The following is a 16,018-nucleotide window of genomic DNA, read 5'->3' as shown; positions in this document are numbered from 1 at the left end:
TATTCTGTTAATGTTTTACTAAACCAGAAGTCAGCTCTCTCTCAGGATGGAGGAGGGGAAATTAAGAATACAGGTTGAAACTCTAAAATTCGGTATTCTCTAGTGTAGCAAATCCATGGTTCAGCAGGAATACGGGTACCGCTGAACCAGAGAGCCTGACTGAGAGCGGGGGCAGCCCGAGGCCAGGAGCGCAGCCCTGAGCAGCAGTGGAGAGCACAGCCATGGCCAGGGCCAGCGGCAGTGGGGCTCACTGGCTGGGAGAGGAGCCCGATCTGGGACCACTCAAGTCTCGGATCAGAAAGGTGGAACCTGTATGTGTTTCACTTTTCCTACAGAACCAGGCAAGATCTCTTGTGGTGACCATCACAGGCTACAATGCCGGTAGCAACCTGCCCCATGTTCTGTTCGTACAGCATCGAGCACAATGAGATCATGTGCTATGCCTGAGTCTCCTACATGCTACCACTATACAGCTACATTTCCGTGCCTGACACATCACTGTCCAACTATCGTATCCCTAGCTCTGGTTATCTGCAAAGCCCATACAGAAATGGAAAATGCTCTGTCTTCTAGCTAGCAGGTACTATTTAAGTGGCACCTTTTGGGGGACAAGCACATCACATCAGTGCTTGACACTCCTTAGTCCCTCCCCTAGGGATTCATCCAGCACATTAGGTTGTGGTGGAGACAGGGCTTAAAAAAGAGCTCTCAACTTCCTGTCACTCTCAAACAATCCCTCACAGGTATGTTAAGTGCTTTCCAAGCTTTCCAGAATGTTTCCGCAACAGCCATTTAATGAACAGATCTCCTTAGAGTTTTCCTCCCGTCAGGAGTTAAAGTAACTTACATTTCTTACAGGTACCATTGAATTACAACCCCCCTCCTCCAGAGGGGTTGTGATAGGACAGTACCTCTGAGACATTTAAGTATGTGATGGAATGAAATGGGGCTCAGGGCAAGGTGTTGGGAATATGTGGCGTGAGTTTGAGGCTGGGAGCGCAGCCACCATGCTGCCCGACCATGGATTCACAGAGCTGGCCAGGCGGAGTGGCAGGGACCGTGCTTACCTGACCACCAGGGCTGGAGCCAGGGTGCACTGTGGCCATGCAGCCCAGGGTGCTGGCAGCATCCAGTGCACTGCCTCTAGATGGCCAGTCTCTTTGTGGTCCACTGCACCAAGGCACCCTGGCTCACTTTCAGCTTTGCCTTCCTGTAGCCTATTGCCTTCAGAGGCTCAATGCCTTCAGTTCACAAAAGCAGCATCTAAGCAATAAAGATATTCCATGTTCCTACTTCCCAAGGTTACACTCTGAGGTGGCAGAAAGTTATCCATTTCTTCAAAGATTTCAGTTTCAGGCTTATTTACAGAAATTCAGAGTGCAACACTGCAGCCCACAGCAAGTAATAGCATTTCATTGTACAGGATAAAAAAAATCCCCCAAAGAGTGATGCAGCCACATACACCTTGGCGGCTAGGCTCTTGGGGCTTTCTGCTACATTAATTCAGCTGGGACCACTTGAGTGCTTTGGATTTTTAAACATCCCTTTTCCATAAAGAATCTCTTTCCTCTTGCTTTATCACCCTCACCAATTCAATCACTACAATTTTATTTAAGCATTGAACTGACAAACCAATTTACACCTGCTGTCGGAGCGGATGGCAATCGCAGGTAATCCAGTAAGATGACTAATGATGAGTTCTGACACGTAGTCCTGAATTTATACATTTAGAGATGAAGACAAAATGTTTTAAACACTTTAACATGTCCATTTATTAAACAAGAAATCCTTCACAAATGATTGTACTATACGGATCAGAAATTAGTGTTCCGAAAACTATTTTCCTTACATACAAAAATACAGATTTTACCACTATGAAGACATAATCAGAAGAGTACCATGAAAATTTTTAGAGCTTATCACCTTAGTATATCAAAAGAACAAAGGAAAAAAGATAAAGAGAAAACAGCAAACTCAAAAGGTAGCACAAATACATTTTAAAATTGGAAAATTAAAAAAAAAATATTGTGCTCATATACAAAACACCAAATAAGCAAAATGACATTTAAAACTGATAAAATACACCATTTAAATTGTGTTATATAAAGGCATGTGTTTTAGAAACAGATAGACAAGATCAAACAGCAAGTTAGAGATTGCCTTCTATAGCACATTAATAAATTTATTACAATCCCTCAACTTTTGCTTATACTATAACAATAGAAAAGAAAAGAAGTACATAATATGTAGAAGAATATCAGTTGTCTCTATAAAACAAGTTTAGAAAGTGTTTTCTTGCTCATGTTTAATTTTCTTGCCTTTAAAGTTGTCCAGAGCATGAACAGAATTTCTTGGCATAAAAAGCCTGGCAGCAACTATACTTTACAAGATCAGTAACTCATTTAGCCTGATACAGTAAAGAAGGTATCACCAGTTTCGAATAGAGGGTGCTAGAAACTTTCAATAGTATTTGTTGATCATCATACTTGTGGATTTTTTCTGATCTAAAAGAGATACAAGCACACCAACTAAAAATACAGTTAAATTGTATCAGATTGTAAATTATCTTTATACATCCAATTTTGCTTGAATGCAATTTTCTGACAACTAAAAATTCATTTGTCACACCATGCTTTTATAGAGGAAGGTGAGAATCACAATGACCCGAGCCTACAGTCCTTGGAGTCAACAGGGAGTTTTGCCTGAGTAAGGGCTGCAGAATCAGGCACATAAAAAATGCTTTAAGTATTTTTCTTGGCAGAAAATTACAATTTCTTTACCAAAGGGGGAAACACACAAGGGTACCACATAGGAGAGCTCTGCTAATATTAAAAGGAAAAGTGAATCCACTTTGCCCAGCCCAGCAGTTTGCAAGTGCAAAGGCGGATCATTATAATTGATTTAACACAGAGATTTGAAAATGAAAAAAAAGGGGGGGTTAGATGGTATTTCTGAACCTCTTGCTGTGCACATTTACACCTATGGCAGCATAGGAATAGATTCCCTGTCACTTGAAAGCCTTTCAGCCAAACTAAACGTTACTCTTTACAAATGATATTCTAGTTTAAGTAGCACTCTAGACGCAGGAATGTTTGGATCAGTCCCAGTAAGGACTCAAACTCAGCACCAAGGTTGCATATGCATCCCACAAATGAGGATCTCTTTGGGCATGTCTTAAAGGGGGAAAATATTTTCAAGAATATTTCTCCATTAGTTTGAATTGTTCTCATCTTTCAGATTACAGTTTTGAGAAGAGCAGAGCAAAATAGGTACAATTTTCCTGTTCCATCTTGAGCTCAGAACATTACTAGTAGTGCACAAAGGGGAAAATGGCTGCTGTTACCATTAAGGTTAGTGTTAACTGAAAATGAAATGAACAGCTGGAAATGCATTAATAAGCCATGTTACAAAAATAGTGTTTACTGGTTTAATACATTACATTACTGCCTTTATGACTGACAAAGTACTTATACCAAGCATGGAAGGCACCCTAGGTGAAGTAGTTTATCCAATATTTGTTTACAAGTCTGTGAAAAGGCATAACTTTTCAAATCAAAGCTCAGCAGTGAGTAATAAATACATACTTTACTATTTTATTCTGGGTTCCCGAACCCTTACAAACTTCAACATATACAAAAAGTTTCAATGGACAACTAACATAGAAGAGAAACTTGGCCAACAAAACACCTTTCGAGTAGCTATATCATTCCTTCTAGGATGTTCTGTGTATTATATTTTAAATATAGGAATTATTTTCAAATGCATTAAATTGATCACAATACAAATAAAAAGTACTATATCACTATAGCTCCACAATGTGATTAAAAGCTACATGAATGGTACTGATAAGATGCACTATCCCTCCGCAATATCCAATTACTAGGAACCAGTAAATATTCAAGATCTGCAGTATAAAATGTAGAAAGCTGAAAGTAGCAATTTTTCAAAATACAAGATACTAACCTGAACCTCTCTACACCTTTAAACTTCAGGAACAATATAGCATTGTTAAAATATTTGGGATTAGGAGATTACTTAAAAGTAGTGAAGCTTTCAACGAAATATGTCTATTATGTCTAAAAATGAAACCCTGAAACTTACCATATTCTGGATAATCGTCAGGTTCTTGCAAGTCAAAAGAAGTAGACCTTTATATTTAATCCTGTTCCCTCAATATTTCACATCCAGAGGTTTATTAATAGAGTTGTAGGGACCAGCCCCAATAAAATCCTGTTTACAAGATCTGCACAATGCCTTTTCAAATGTTCTAAGTTTTCATTATGAATTTATGACAGTTTCCATATCCTTCACTGTAGTTTAATTAGCTTACACTTGTGCCTCATGAAATCCATGGGACTGAAACCCTTCATAAGTAGTTCAAAGCTCTGTGTTATAAATATGTCAATCAAGGTAATTATGTGTATTATACATAAAAAACACAATTAAATATTTTCTTTGCCAGTATAATTTAAAAAGCATTACCTATGACTAGTTACAAGAAGTATTAGCTCATAGCTCCTAAAAGACAAAATTTTTTGCTAGATCATTCACCGTGAGAATTGAAAGAGAAGGATTGTTAATAGGTAATTTATAGGGTCTGTCAATGCAAGATGTACTTCACCACATTTTTTTTTGAGAGAAATGGTTAACTTTCACTCAGAGGCATAAATAAGAATGCATTTGAAAGCTGCATGTACCCAAACAAAACTGACCTCTGTCTACTCTAAACCAAAGAATATTATAAATCACAGCCTGAGTAGATTTTCTTTTAAAATTGTATTTCTTGAACATCAATGGTCAGATTAGGGACAAACATGTTTTTCTTTTAGCTTAAACACAGAAAATAAGCTTTAAGGCCAAAGTGTATCCTCCTACTCTCCCAGCCAAATCTAAAACCTCTTTGCTTCTGAGAGTAGATGATGAGTACTGTGGCAAAGAAAGTGCTAATAAGAAAAATTCTAAGGAAATTTCCAGCAAATTCTCGAATAAGGAGAAACAGTTTGTAAAGAGCAATTTAACTGAATCTTGCTGTTGAATCTTAATAACTTCCCCTACTGAAAGGAATTCTCTGTTGCTTTTCTTAACAGTTTTCAAACATAATTTCTTTCCAGTTTCCTTTCTTTTACAAACATTACAGCATTCTGATATTTTCATACATATTTCAGTTTCCTTTAAAAATGATATTTTATGACTATGAAGCCCAACATGGACATAAGCCTTCTATCTTTTCATAATGGGCCTGATCCTTACCTCAAGGCCACTTCAGGAGTCCACTACACTATGGACGGGGCTCACAGCGAGGGACTAAGGATCCTGATCTTGCAGAGACCTGTTTATTTGCTCAACTTTACACAATGTAAGTAGCTTTGATTTCAGATGGATTACTCAGTGTCTAACACTATGCAAGATTGGTGTCTAATAAGGCGGCATATTCACCTTTCTGGTGAAAGTAATACATGCATTATATAGTGACTTCTTTGACAACTACAGGCTTTTAATTAGGTTGTCTGATAACTACACTGGCTGATATAACAGCATAACTCAGAGATTTTAAAGTACGCTGTTCACAAGCACAGAATCTCTCTAAATTTAGAATCTTGTTTTTCTGCTTAGGGATGGGATGACCAGATACTAGGGAAAAAGAAAATCTGTATTTCCAAACCTATTTCTACCACTGACTCACTCTGTTTCAGTCTCCTCTACTATAAAACGTAGAAAATACCTCCCTTCTCCATATCGAGGGCACTGAAGATTATCAATGTTCACAACACTTGGAAAACAAAGAGCTATGTAAAAGTATTAGCAAATTTCTCTTGGATTCATGAGTAAGGTCTACCAGACTTTATCCTATCTATCAAAGATGTTTGGCTCTAGAGGTTTCAATGTTGGAACTTACCATGTTCATGCTATTTAGATTTGGAAAGCAGTTCTGTCTTTACATCACATCCAGAGGATGGCTGATGCCATTTTTAATAGTATTTGAAATGCAGAATGCCTCCACTGTAATATTAATTAGCAGCTCCAGAAAGAAAATGGGTTAAAGAGTGATTTTGAAAAAGAGAAATCCAGAAAAGACGCTAAGCACAGAGGTGCTCAGATTTAAGATTGGGAACAGATTCCCTGTTGAAAAAACAATGCTGGTATTGCCAAAGTTATGTGATGTGGGTAAGTTAAGTACCGCTTGCTTTGCCTGTATGCCTCAAACTAGGGGTAACTAGCATAAAGGAAAATCTTTACTTGTTTAGAAAGATCAAAGAAAATATTTAATTGAAAAGCTAAGTGATTAATTCTACAGTCCTGTTGCACTCGACTACCTGGGTCCACTGTCTAGAATGGCAACTCAAACTGTGATCCAGACTACAAAGCTCTGCCAAGCAGTCTGAATGGGTATGCTTATAATACTTTCATTGGGTATGTCTACACTGTATTCCTCTTTCGAGAGAGGAATGCAAATGCAGACAAACGAAATTGCAAATGAAGCTCAGATTTGAATTTCCCGTGCTTCATTTGCATAATCGCATCTGGACGCTATTTTGAAATACCCTATTTCAAAAAAAGAAACTCCTTATAAAATGAGGTTTAAAGGTAATTCTGAAAGAAGGATTTTCTTTCGAAATAACCACATCTAGAATGTGTTTCTTTTCTTGAAATAGTGTATTTCAAAATAGCACCCAGATGCGATTATGCAAATGAAGCACGGGAAATTCAAATCCGCGCTTCATTTGCAATTTAGTTCATCTGAATTTGCATTCCTCTCTCGAAAGAGGAATGCAGTGTAGACATACTAATGAGAGTATTATAAGACCCAGTAGTCACAGGGCGGGACTATGCCAGGAACTCTATTTTATGAAGCAAACCACAGAAAGAAGAGTTGAGGCAATCACTGGTTTAGAAGAAATTGAGGATAGCCAGCTGTCTATTTCCCCCGACCAAAACTAACTATCAGGCACAAATTGAGAAGAAAAAATGTCCAGACCATTCTAAGTGATGGGCTATGGAACTAAGCAAAAGTTGTTTCCTGGTTAATGGAAAGTTAATTTAAAACAGAACTTTTATCTGCCAATCCTGATGGAACACTAAGGCTCATTAAAGCTACTTTTGGATTTATTCATGACTTTTGCCTGACAGACAGACAATCTACCACCAAGAAAGGAGAGAGTAATTAACTTTGTTGCCATAGCCAGCCAAACTATAACTTATATTCAGAAGACTACAAGGACTGGACGAACACCACAGACACTGTCAAGTGCAGGGTCAATGTCAGAACCACCAAAAGCAAAAGAGCTTCTGATGCACTGGCATCAGATTTCACAGCTAGTTGTCTCTCTCTCTCTGGATATCTCTACCTTTTCCAGAGAGGCTATGTCTACACTATGGGGCTTTATTGGAAAAAAGTACGCAAATTGCGAAGCGCAATTTGCGTACCTTTTTCTGATAGTTTTTTCGGAAGAGGCTTTTCCAAAATTTGGCACATCTAGACTGGGCCAAATTTTGGAAAAGCCCCCTCTTTAAGAGGCACCCGTCTTCCTCATAGGAGGAGTGCAAAAAAAAAAAAAAAAAAAAAAAGTAGCGGAAGAGCATTCCCTGGACGTGGTGGAGATTTTCCAAAAATCCCATAGTCTAGACATAGCCAGAGAGCGTGAGAAAGAGAATCTTCAATTCTTTTTGCCCATGATTTATAGGGCACAACTAGGGGACTTGAGTAAATCACACAGCTTCCAAATTTCTGAAGGTGCAAAAAATTAAAAAAATCCACCAAACTAATCTCAAAGGGAAGTACTTAATTAAACAATGAGAAGGTGCTGGACAATCTGCCCTCGTTTTCGCACTGGCAGAGCAAAACCCCATGTAATGGGGAAGAATGTACAAAACTTCCCTAGTTAAACAAGATAACTTAGGTGATTTCGAGGGGGGGGGGGGGAAGAGGGCAGAGAAAGAGGAAGTAGCAGGGAGGAACCAGCTTCACTACTAGGCTATAGTTACAGAGAGTGGGACAAGATGAGCAAGTGGATAGGCTGACAAAACTGAATATGGCATTGACGGAAAGCTGTGCGTAAGGAGCGATTTAAAACCAAACCAAACCAGAAGTCTGCATGGGCAGCTGCTACCATTAGTTCTCTATTTCATTCATAGTCTCTTATGGGTAGGACCCTACCAAATTCACAGCCATGAAAAACACACGTGAACCATGAAATCAGAGCTCCTCAGTGAAATGCCGCTATTTGAGGGGAGGGAAAGGAGCAAGGCAAGGGGTGCCCAAGTAAGGAGGATCCTACCATTCACTGGGCTGCTCCAGCTGCTAGTCCACTAGATTGGGAAGGGAAGGGAAGGGATTGACCTCCGCTCTTGGGAGGAGATCAGATCCACCGCCAGGCATCTAGAAAGATCTGTGGGTATACTGCCTTAAGAGCTGGTCTCTGAAAGCAGCAGTCACCAAAATTCCTGCAGCTAGAGAGGACTCTGATCTCCTGTGTGCTGCTGGGACTGTCCCACCCAGGGGCTTCTAGCTGCCAAGCATAGCTGGTCTGAGGAAGATCCGAACATCCTCTTGCCCTGCACAGCAGCTCTAAGGAGGCGGCGAGAGACGATCAGACTTACACCCCCTCCCCGTCCCTGCTCAAGGCTGCAAGAAGCTCTCTGGCTGCTGCCTTCTGAGTCCCTGCTCTGCAGAAGCGACAGTGGCAATTCCATGTCCCCTCCACACCCGCTCTGTGACTCTCCCCAAGATCTGCTTTGGGTCTGGACCCCCATGATTACAACACTGTGAAATGTCAGATAAACACATGGAAAGGTGAAATTGACCTATTTTAAAATAGGGTTACCATATGATTTCAAAAAAATACCGGACACACTCTCTCTCAGATGGGGGGCAGGGCGGGAGTGGAGTGGGGCTAGCCAGGGGAAATCGGGAGGATGGGGACAGCTGGCGGGAAGCAGGGCTGGCTGGGAGAGGGTCAGGGGGAGCGGGGCTGCCCGGGAGGGAGGGGGAGAACCAGCTGGCAGGGAGAGGATCTGGCTGAGAGGGTGCTGGGGGAGATCATGGGGGGGGGGGGGACCGGCCCAGACGCACGCAGATCCCGGGGTGCTACCCATCCTGCGCACGGTCCCAACAGGGCGCACGAGTGAGTCCAGCCCCAGGGATTCCATCCTGCCATGGCCCCGCCCCCCTCTACTGCATATTTGCGTACTGCCTGGCTGGTAGACATGCTCTTGCAGTGTGAGTGTGTCCACCAGGCAAGTAGTACGCAACTACGTACTGATACTCGCATTAATAATAAAACGTACTTAATTAGAAAATACTGGACATTTATATGTTTCCCGGACAGAAAGCCCAAATATCGGATTGTCCATTTCAAAATCGGACACTTGGCAACCCTATTTTAAAACCCTCTGGCCATGAAAGTTTGCAAAATGGACCATGAACTTGGTAGGGCCCTTATGCACAAATAGGGCCAATTTTGCCCTCAGCTACACATACGTACTGACATACATTGGAATTGGATATCTGAAGACAGAATTTAACTCGGAAAGAATGCCCAGATGCCTAAGACAATTTTAAGCACCACGTTTCTGCGTTGTGGAGAAATGTTTTAATGGTCTGTTTTTAACGTTAGCTCTGTTTATAGTGTTGTGGATGGATCCCTTTGTGGAGCAAACTAGCTCTCTTGGGGACTAAGCAAAGTGGTCCCTTTGTGCTTAAAGCCATACAAAAGTGAGGCTAACTGGTAGTAAAGCAAAACCATAATCTGATATGGGGAAGCACTTTAACATGAGTTGCCTGTGCAAGCTTCACAAAAGTTAAATTTTCTGACCCATTTTTCACGCAGAGGTTAATATCAGTATTTGCATTTTGGTTATTAGTTTTTTCTAATTTGTTGGCAAGGTACAGATATTTCATTATGCCATAGCACAAAATCCAGTCTGGAAAAATCAAATCACTGTGTATGGACTGTAGTATATCAATTCTATCATAAGCTAAATGAATCCATCCCCTTCAAATTACATGACACATGTAAATAATGTTTCTTAGACTAACAAATCTCTAATTTAGAGGTGTTTTTCTTAATTATCTACATGACCCTAAAATCATTTTTGGTCCCAAAAGTTTAAGAAAATTGCATCTGTTTTTCTCTCTGTTTACAGGTACTTAAGATTTGTATTTAGAAAATGTTTTTCATTTGTATTCTGGCCTAGCTCATCTCAAAAACTCCCATAGTTGTGCTGACCATATATTCATGGCGTAATAATAAATATTTTGTACTCAGCACATCAAAGCCTTTGTATCTCATGTATAACCATATCAGACATTTGTTATATGATTGTACAATATACTATATTAGAGATCATTGTATCAGATTACTGTAAAAAAAGGAATTAATGTTAACTAGCCAACTGCAGTCCAAGCATGAAGTTTAACAAAAACCTTCTGTTATCTCTCTCAGTCTGGCAAAGTGCTATGCAGTTCTCCCTTCTTTCCCATGCAGTAAAATGCACATAACCTGAAGAGAGACCAAAAAGTACATAACATTGTAAATGGATCTCTTTCTAGGTCTCTAAGTAACCAGAACTCACTTAGGGTCAGCAATTAACTAGAAAAGCACAAGGGGACTGTGTAATATACCATTTCATTTCTTTTACTGATCAGCTAATGTGATATATTTTTGCTATGTTGAAAAGTCTTTGTTATTATATGACATACTGGATTCCTCTATTACTTGACTTCAGTGGAAGACCTCACCCAAGAAATACAAACATGGTGCTGGATCCTATGAATCTCTTTTTTGAGGGTTTTGATAATATTTCAGTATATTCCTTTAAACTAACCTGCATGTCTACCCTAAAGATCACTGTGTTTAGTTTTTAAGATTGATTTGTGAATATTCATTTTTTTTCCAAACAGCAGTACGTACAAACTACCCCAATTATATCATCCCTCCAACATTTGGTACAGCATGTTGAAAAATAACTTATCCTATGGGCACTGAACACACCATCATTTAGCACGGTTAACCACACTGAGTTATGGGTCAGTTTTCATATGACAAACATTAAAGCTAGCCATCACTGGAATTAATTAATAAAATGGCTATGTTTTAAATACTTTAGAGACCCGGGGGGGGGGGGGTCGCAAACAACTTAGAGGGGGGTCGTGGTATCACAAAGTTTGAGAACCCCTGCTCTAGAGGATCATTAGAGCTCCAGCTATTAGACTCTCAACCCTGCACTCCCTTCAATTACAACTCTTAGTGAAAATGTAAAATATAACATTAAATATGGTATGATAAAAAACTTCTAACAGATTTAAAATATTTTAAAAATTGTAAGTTTCCTTTAATCTAATTGTTAAAACAGAATTTTAAAAAAAGATATAACTAATGTGGAATGTACTGCAAATAGCAAAGAAATTGGAGAATGACTTAAGAAAAACAGTTTCACTTTCTGGTTTTTATGCATCAGCACAAGGCTTGCATTGCCTGAGAAGTGAACAGTGCAGAATGTTCAAATTTAGAGCTTCCCCTGTTCCATTTGCAATTACAAAAATAAAGTTTCATGTAAACATTTCTATAACTTTAGGATTGTTAAAACTTAGTTTTGAAAATAAATCTACATTTTGCACTTAAAACTGACTGGACAACGTCTATGAATTTTTCTTTTATATTTATGATTCCAACTAAGATAGTGTAAACATCAACCCATACAGGGAATAGTTACACATAAATACAATGCTACAAGTCTGCGGAACAAAGATCTGGTGTGAGTATATATAATTTAACTGACTTCAATGACAATTTTACTCATGTACATCAGGTTTGAATTTGACTCCACTAGGGGGTGGTATGGTGTTGTTCCCATCTACAATAAATGAGAAACCTGTTGTAAATACTTATCCTTATGCCAACACAAAGGAGAGACACATGAATCAGAGCGTACAAGGATATTGGTGAAGTCTCCCTAATAAAATTTGACTGAGGTTCTAGACATATTATTGCAGAATTCAAGTTCTCCAACAAAAGAATACAGTCTTCTCTTCACTAAAAGTTCAATGGAAGTGAGAAAATTTGCGTTAGGAAAACTGTTTATAAATATAGGAAGCATAGAGAGGGAAAACAATAGGTTCAACCATACACTTTGTAAAATAAGCTTCAAAGGAACATTAGAAAAATGATTTATAGCTATGATTAATTTAGTCATCTAAATTTTACCTACTACCAATCAATTTTAATTTAACAGAACAACCAATCTAAAACCAAAATATGCCATAAATGTATTCATCTTACACAAAACACAATGTTGCAGTCCTGGAATATCCTACAATATATACATCATGCATTTTTGGTGGCTCCTGATTTCCTTAAAATTCCCAGATGACTGAAACCTCAGAAAATAATGGACCTTGATTGGAGTGTAGAGTCTATTACTTGACAACCTCCCCAAAGTATTTCATGAATGAAAATCATGTAATACATATTCAAACATGAGCAGATACCTACATCCTAGTGTTGGATGGGTTGCATTAATTGTGCAGCAGGTGAAAGTGCTAGTCTTTCAATGAGTAGGAGCCCCAATTCAAAATCTGGCTGAGGTCATACATGAAATGAGTTTGGTGGTTTTAGTATAGTCCATAGTGCATCTGTCCATATCACCAATCGACCAGCCCAAATACTGAATGGGATTGCCTGTTTCAGCTTCAAAATGCACCAAGAACAGCAATGTGGGAGGTCTTGCAGGTGAGAAGTGAATTGCATTGGCAAAGCTGAATGAGGAAGTATATATAGAGTTGGTATACAATAAAGCTGGTTTATGTTATTGCTATTTGTCCCTCACTTTCTTTTCATATGCAACAAAATCTATTTAATTTTTGGAGGATTTTTTTTTAACTGAATAATTAATATAGTGTTGATCATAGCATTCTTACTGGATGATAAAATAGTGGCAGGGTGTGCATGTCTCTCTAGAGCTGGTACCTGGAAAGAAACTATACAAGTGTTTAATCTAAAATATTAACATACATCATATATATATATGCAATTGTTGTATACAGATTATGCTTCTGAATGGCCAATAATTATAGCTTTCAAGCCAATAGCTTCTGAATAAATGCAGACTTCTCTCTCTCTAAATATAAATGGTCAGCTTGTCTCTGCCAAGACTCTTCCCATAAAATGAAAAACTTCAAACTGTATAAACTTCACTTGATGAGACAAAATAAAATGTTACAATTTTCTATCCCCTCTTTTGTAGCTTTCACGCATCAAGACGCTGAATCTCAGGGTGGTGATCTACTTCTCTTGATTCTGTCCGAGCACGAATGTAGTTGCTTGTCTGCCGGCTGTTCTGCTGACTGCTGTTCATTCTCCATTTTTTAACAGCTAAATACATATTCACAGCATACACTATCATCGCCAAGAAACCAAATATCTAAAAGAAACAGCAGCAAAACTTTGTCAAAGGCAATCTTCCAAATAAAAAATGGTAACAGTTTCACAACAAAACCATTAGAACTTGGTTTTATACTTTAGCATTATTGTGGCTTATACAATCAGCTGCAATGTATATTATTTTAAATGAATGTTAGCAGTTTGTGAAAGACACTGGATCAATGATCTTAAAGACTGAAGGTCTCTATCAACAAAACACCCTTAACATGGTCAGTACAAGACAACGGTCATGACAAAGGCACCTCTAAAGAAAGACAAGATAGTTCTTTCCCCGTTGAATCCTCAACTTTTCTCCTGGATTTAATAATAAGGATGCCAAACACAGATTGTGGGGATGAGAGAGATGCTTATACAATAAGCAAATGTGATTTTGATCACTATGGACCTCAAACCAATGCTCCAACATAAATAACTTAATCCCACAATGAGAATTCTAATCTCGCTTACCTACTTTATTGTGAAGCAGTGCTACTCTATCATATGGCTCTGGATGAGGAAGAGGGAAGAGATCATTGTCCCAAGGTCAGGCCACTCAGTGCACAGGAAATAAGTTAATTTTTACTTCTCAACTTCACCCTGGAAGTTCTGTGGAGTAGTTATGTAACTTTAGCCCTTATTCTACCCAGCCTTACAAAACTCATTAAAATTTGCCAGTTCAGGCACAAATCGATTCACTTGCCCCTACGATGGATGTAATAATAAAAAAATTATTACTATTTTACTAACCAATAAAAAAAGCACATACTAAACAGCATGCAAGAAGAATTTTGCAAGACCTTAACAACTGTAAAGTGGGTCTGATTTCATAGCTATAACCTTTTATGAAAAATAACACCACCACATTTACAAATGTCCATTCAAAGTTATAGAGTATAGGGATGTTAGATAGCATATAATTGAATAGTTGTGTAACAGCATCACATTTTAGCAGTTACACAATTATTCGATAGTCCCTGGAGTGGGGCCAACAGCAAGCGTACTCCTGGCCCCAATCCCGGGGAGCCCTCTGCCATCCCACACTGCTGCCTCTCTATTAGAGGCAGCAGCACGGGCTGTCAGATGGGAGCTGGTCCATGACCGCAACCAGTTTAAAAAACAGCTCCTCATGTAGACAGGCTCTCACTTGCTGCCCTGCCGCTGATACAAAGGCAGCGGCGGGGGGGGGGGGGGGATTAACTGATAAGCCCAGACCATCAGTTAATCATGTAGTCGTCTACACGCTGACATCCCTAAGAGTATCCAAGCAATTAAGCCTAAAATTTAGTTTCCTTGGCTCTCACCATTAAATCTCTGGGGGAGGATTCATCCAATATTTCTTTATGTCATGGGGGAAAGCTGATTTCCTTGAAATTGAAACACCGCTACTAGTAAAAAAATGTGTCGATGATAACCATTAAAAATGTATAGAAATATGTGAGCTAGCGTGAGGAAAGTAGCCAATGGGATGCAGGGAAAAAGTCACCCTTCACTTCTGATGAAAAATAACAGTGAAGTAGTAAAGAAACTTAAATTGTTTTCTTACCACCGCAACAATTTCTGCTCCAGTTTTATGGTTCAGAGCAGCCAGTACTACAGATGCAATGAAAAAGAAGAAAGTGCTGAGTCCAGTGTTGACAAGATCCTATAAAAATAAAGTTATTAGAATTACACCAAATCATCCTTGTGTGTATTATATTGAATGGATGAAACACAGAGGATCAGAACAGAATCTGTGTTAAGACTTCCCCAACTTTTATGTGGTTTATCCTTTTGCAAAAAAGGCAAGGACTCTCATCTAGGAAGCACATGACACTCAAAACATACATACACACAAATATATACACAAATCATTATAGATTCAGAATATGTTATACCAGTTTCTGGTCAGAGGAAGTATTTAGAAATAAAAAAGGACTGCTAGTACCAACAATGACAAACTATTTTATTACAGCTGATATTAAAGAAATCTGCAGCATTCCAACTGCTTAACCATAATGCAGCTCTCATGCACAACTCGCACGTCTGGCTCCAGCAGCTGATCAGAGCAGCAGTGTCTCACTGGTAAAAGTATGCCAGACCTTATGGCAATATAGAATTAAAATGTCTGTATTACTTGTGCACAGTCTCTCTCATTTGTATATGTATTGAGTAGGCTCACTATATGTATTGTATATGTATTGGATGTAATATTCACACACTATCTACATATGTATACACACTTATATAGATACTGGACAGGTGAGTACATAATATGTTTATAGATGTCCACACACAAAAAAAACCCACACTTTCTTCATGAGGTTACTGGGATTAGAAAGAAATCTGATTGCTTTTTAAAATGTAGAAACCCTTGCAGCAGCAACATATGCAATTCAACTAACTAGACTACGTGTTGCTTAGCAATGAAATAATCATGCTGCTAAGCTTCCAGCATTCCAAATCAGGTTATTAACATGCTGCTGTGGACACAATTAAAAATTCTGAGCTAGCAGCTATTGAGAAGGGGGCTATTCCCTTCAATACCACACTCAATTAGCAACAGTTAAAAATCACATGAGCAAGAGATGAAGTACCAAAAAGCAGAGTGGCAGAATCATTTA

General features: G+C 38.8%; 1 protein-coding gene across 1 annotated transcript in view; it reads right to left on the bottom strand.

The window, feature by feature from the left end:
• Window positions 1–1,747: 1,747 nt before the first annotated feature.
• Window positions 1,748–16,018, bottom strand: part of CMTM4 (CKLF like MARVEL transmembrane domain containing 4) — a 72,386-nt gene continuing 58,115 nt past the window's right edge. Inside the window, exons 3-4 of the mRNA XM_006130547.3 lie at window positions 14,962–15,060; window positions 1,748–13,419 (exon numbers count right to left, since the gene is read on the bottom strand). Coding sequence (XP_006130609.2) covers window positions 13,246–13,419; window positions 14,962–15,060 — 273 coding nt within the window. The 3' untranslated portion in view covers window positions 1,748–13,245. The remainder of the gene's footprint in view (window positions 13,420–14,961; window positions 15,061–16,018) is intronic.

The sequence above is a fragment of the Pelodiscus sinensis genome, chromosome 12 (assembly GCF_052426305.1).
Source record: "Pelodiscus sinensis isolate ZL-2025 chromosome 12, ASM5242630v1, whole genome shotgun sequence".
Taxonomy (NCBI): Eukaryota; Metazoa; Chordata; order Testudines; family Trionychidae; genus Pelodiscus; species Pelodiscus sinensis.
The sequence above is the reverse complement of the archived record's forward strand: the minus strand, read 5'-3'. Positions and strand labels throughout refer to the sequence as shown.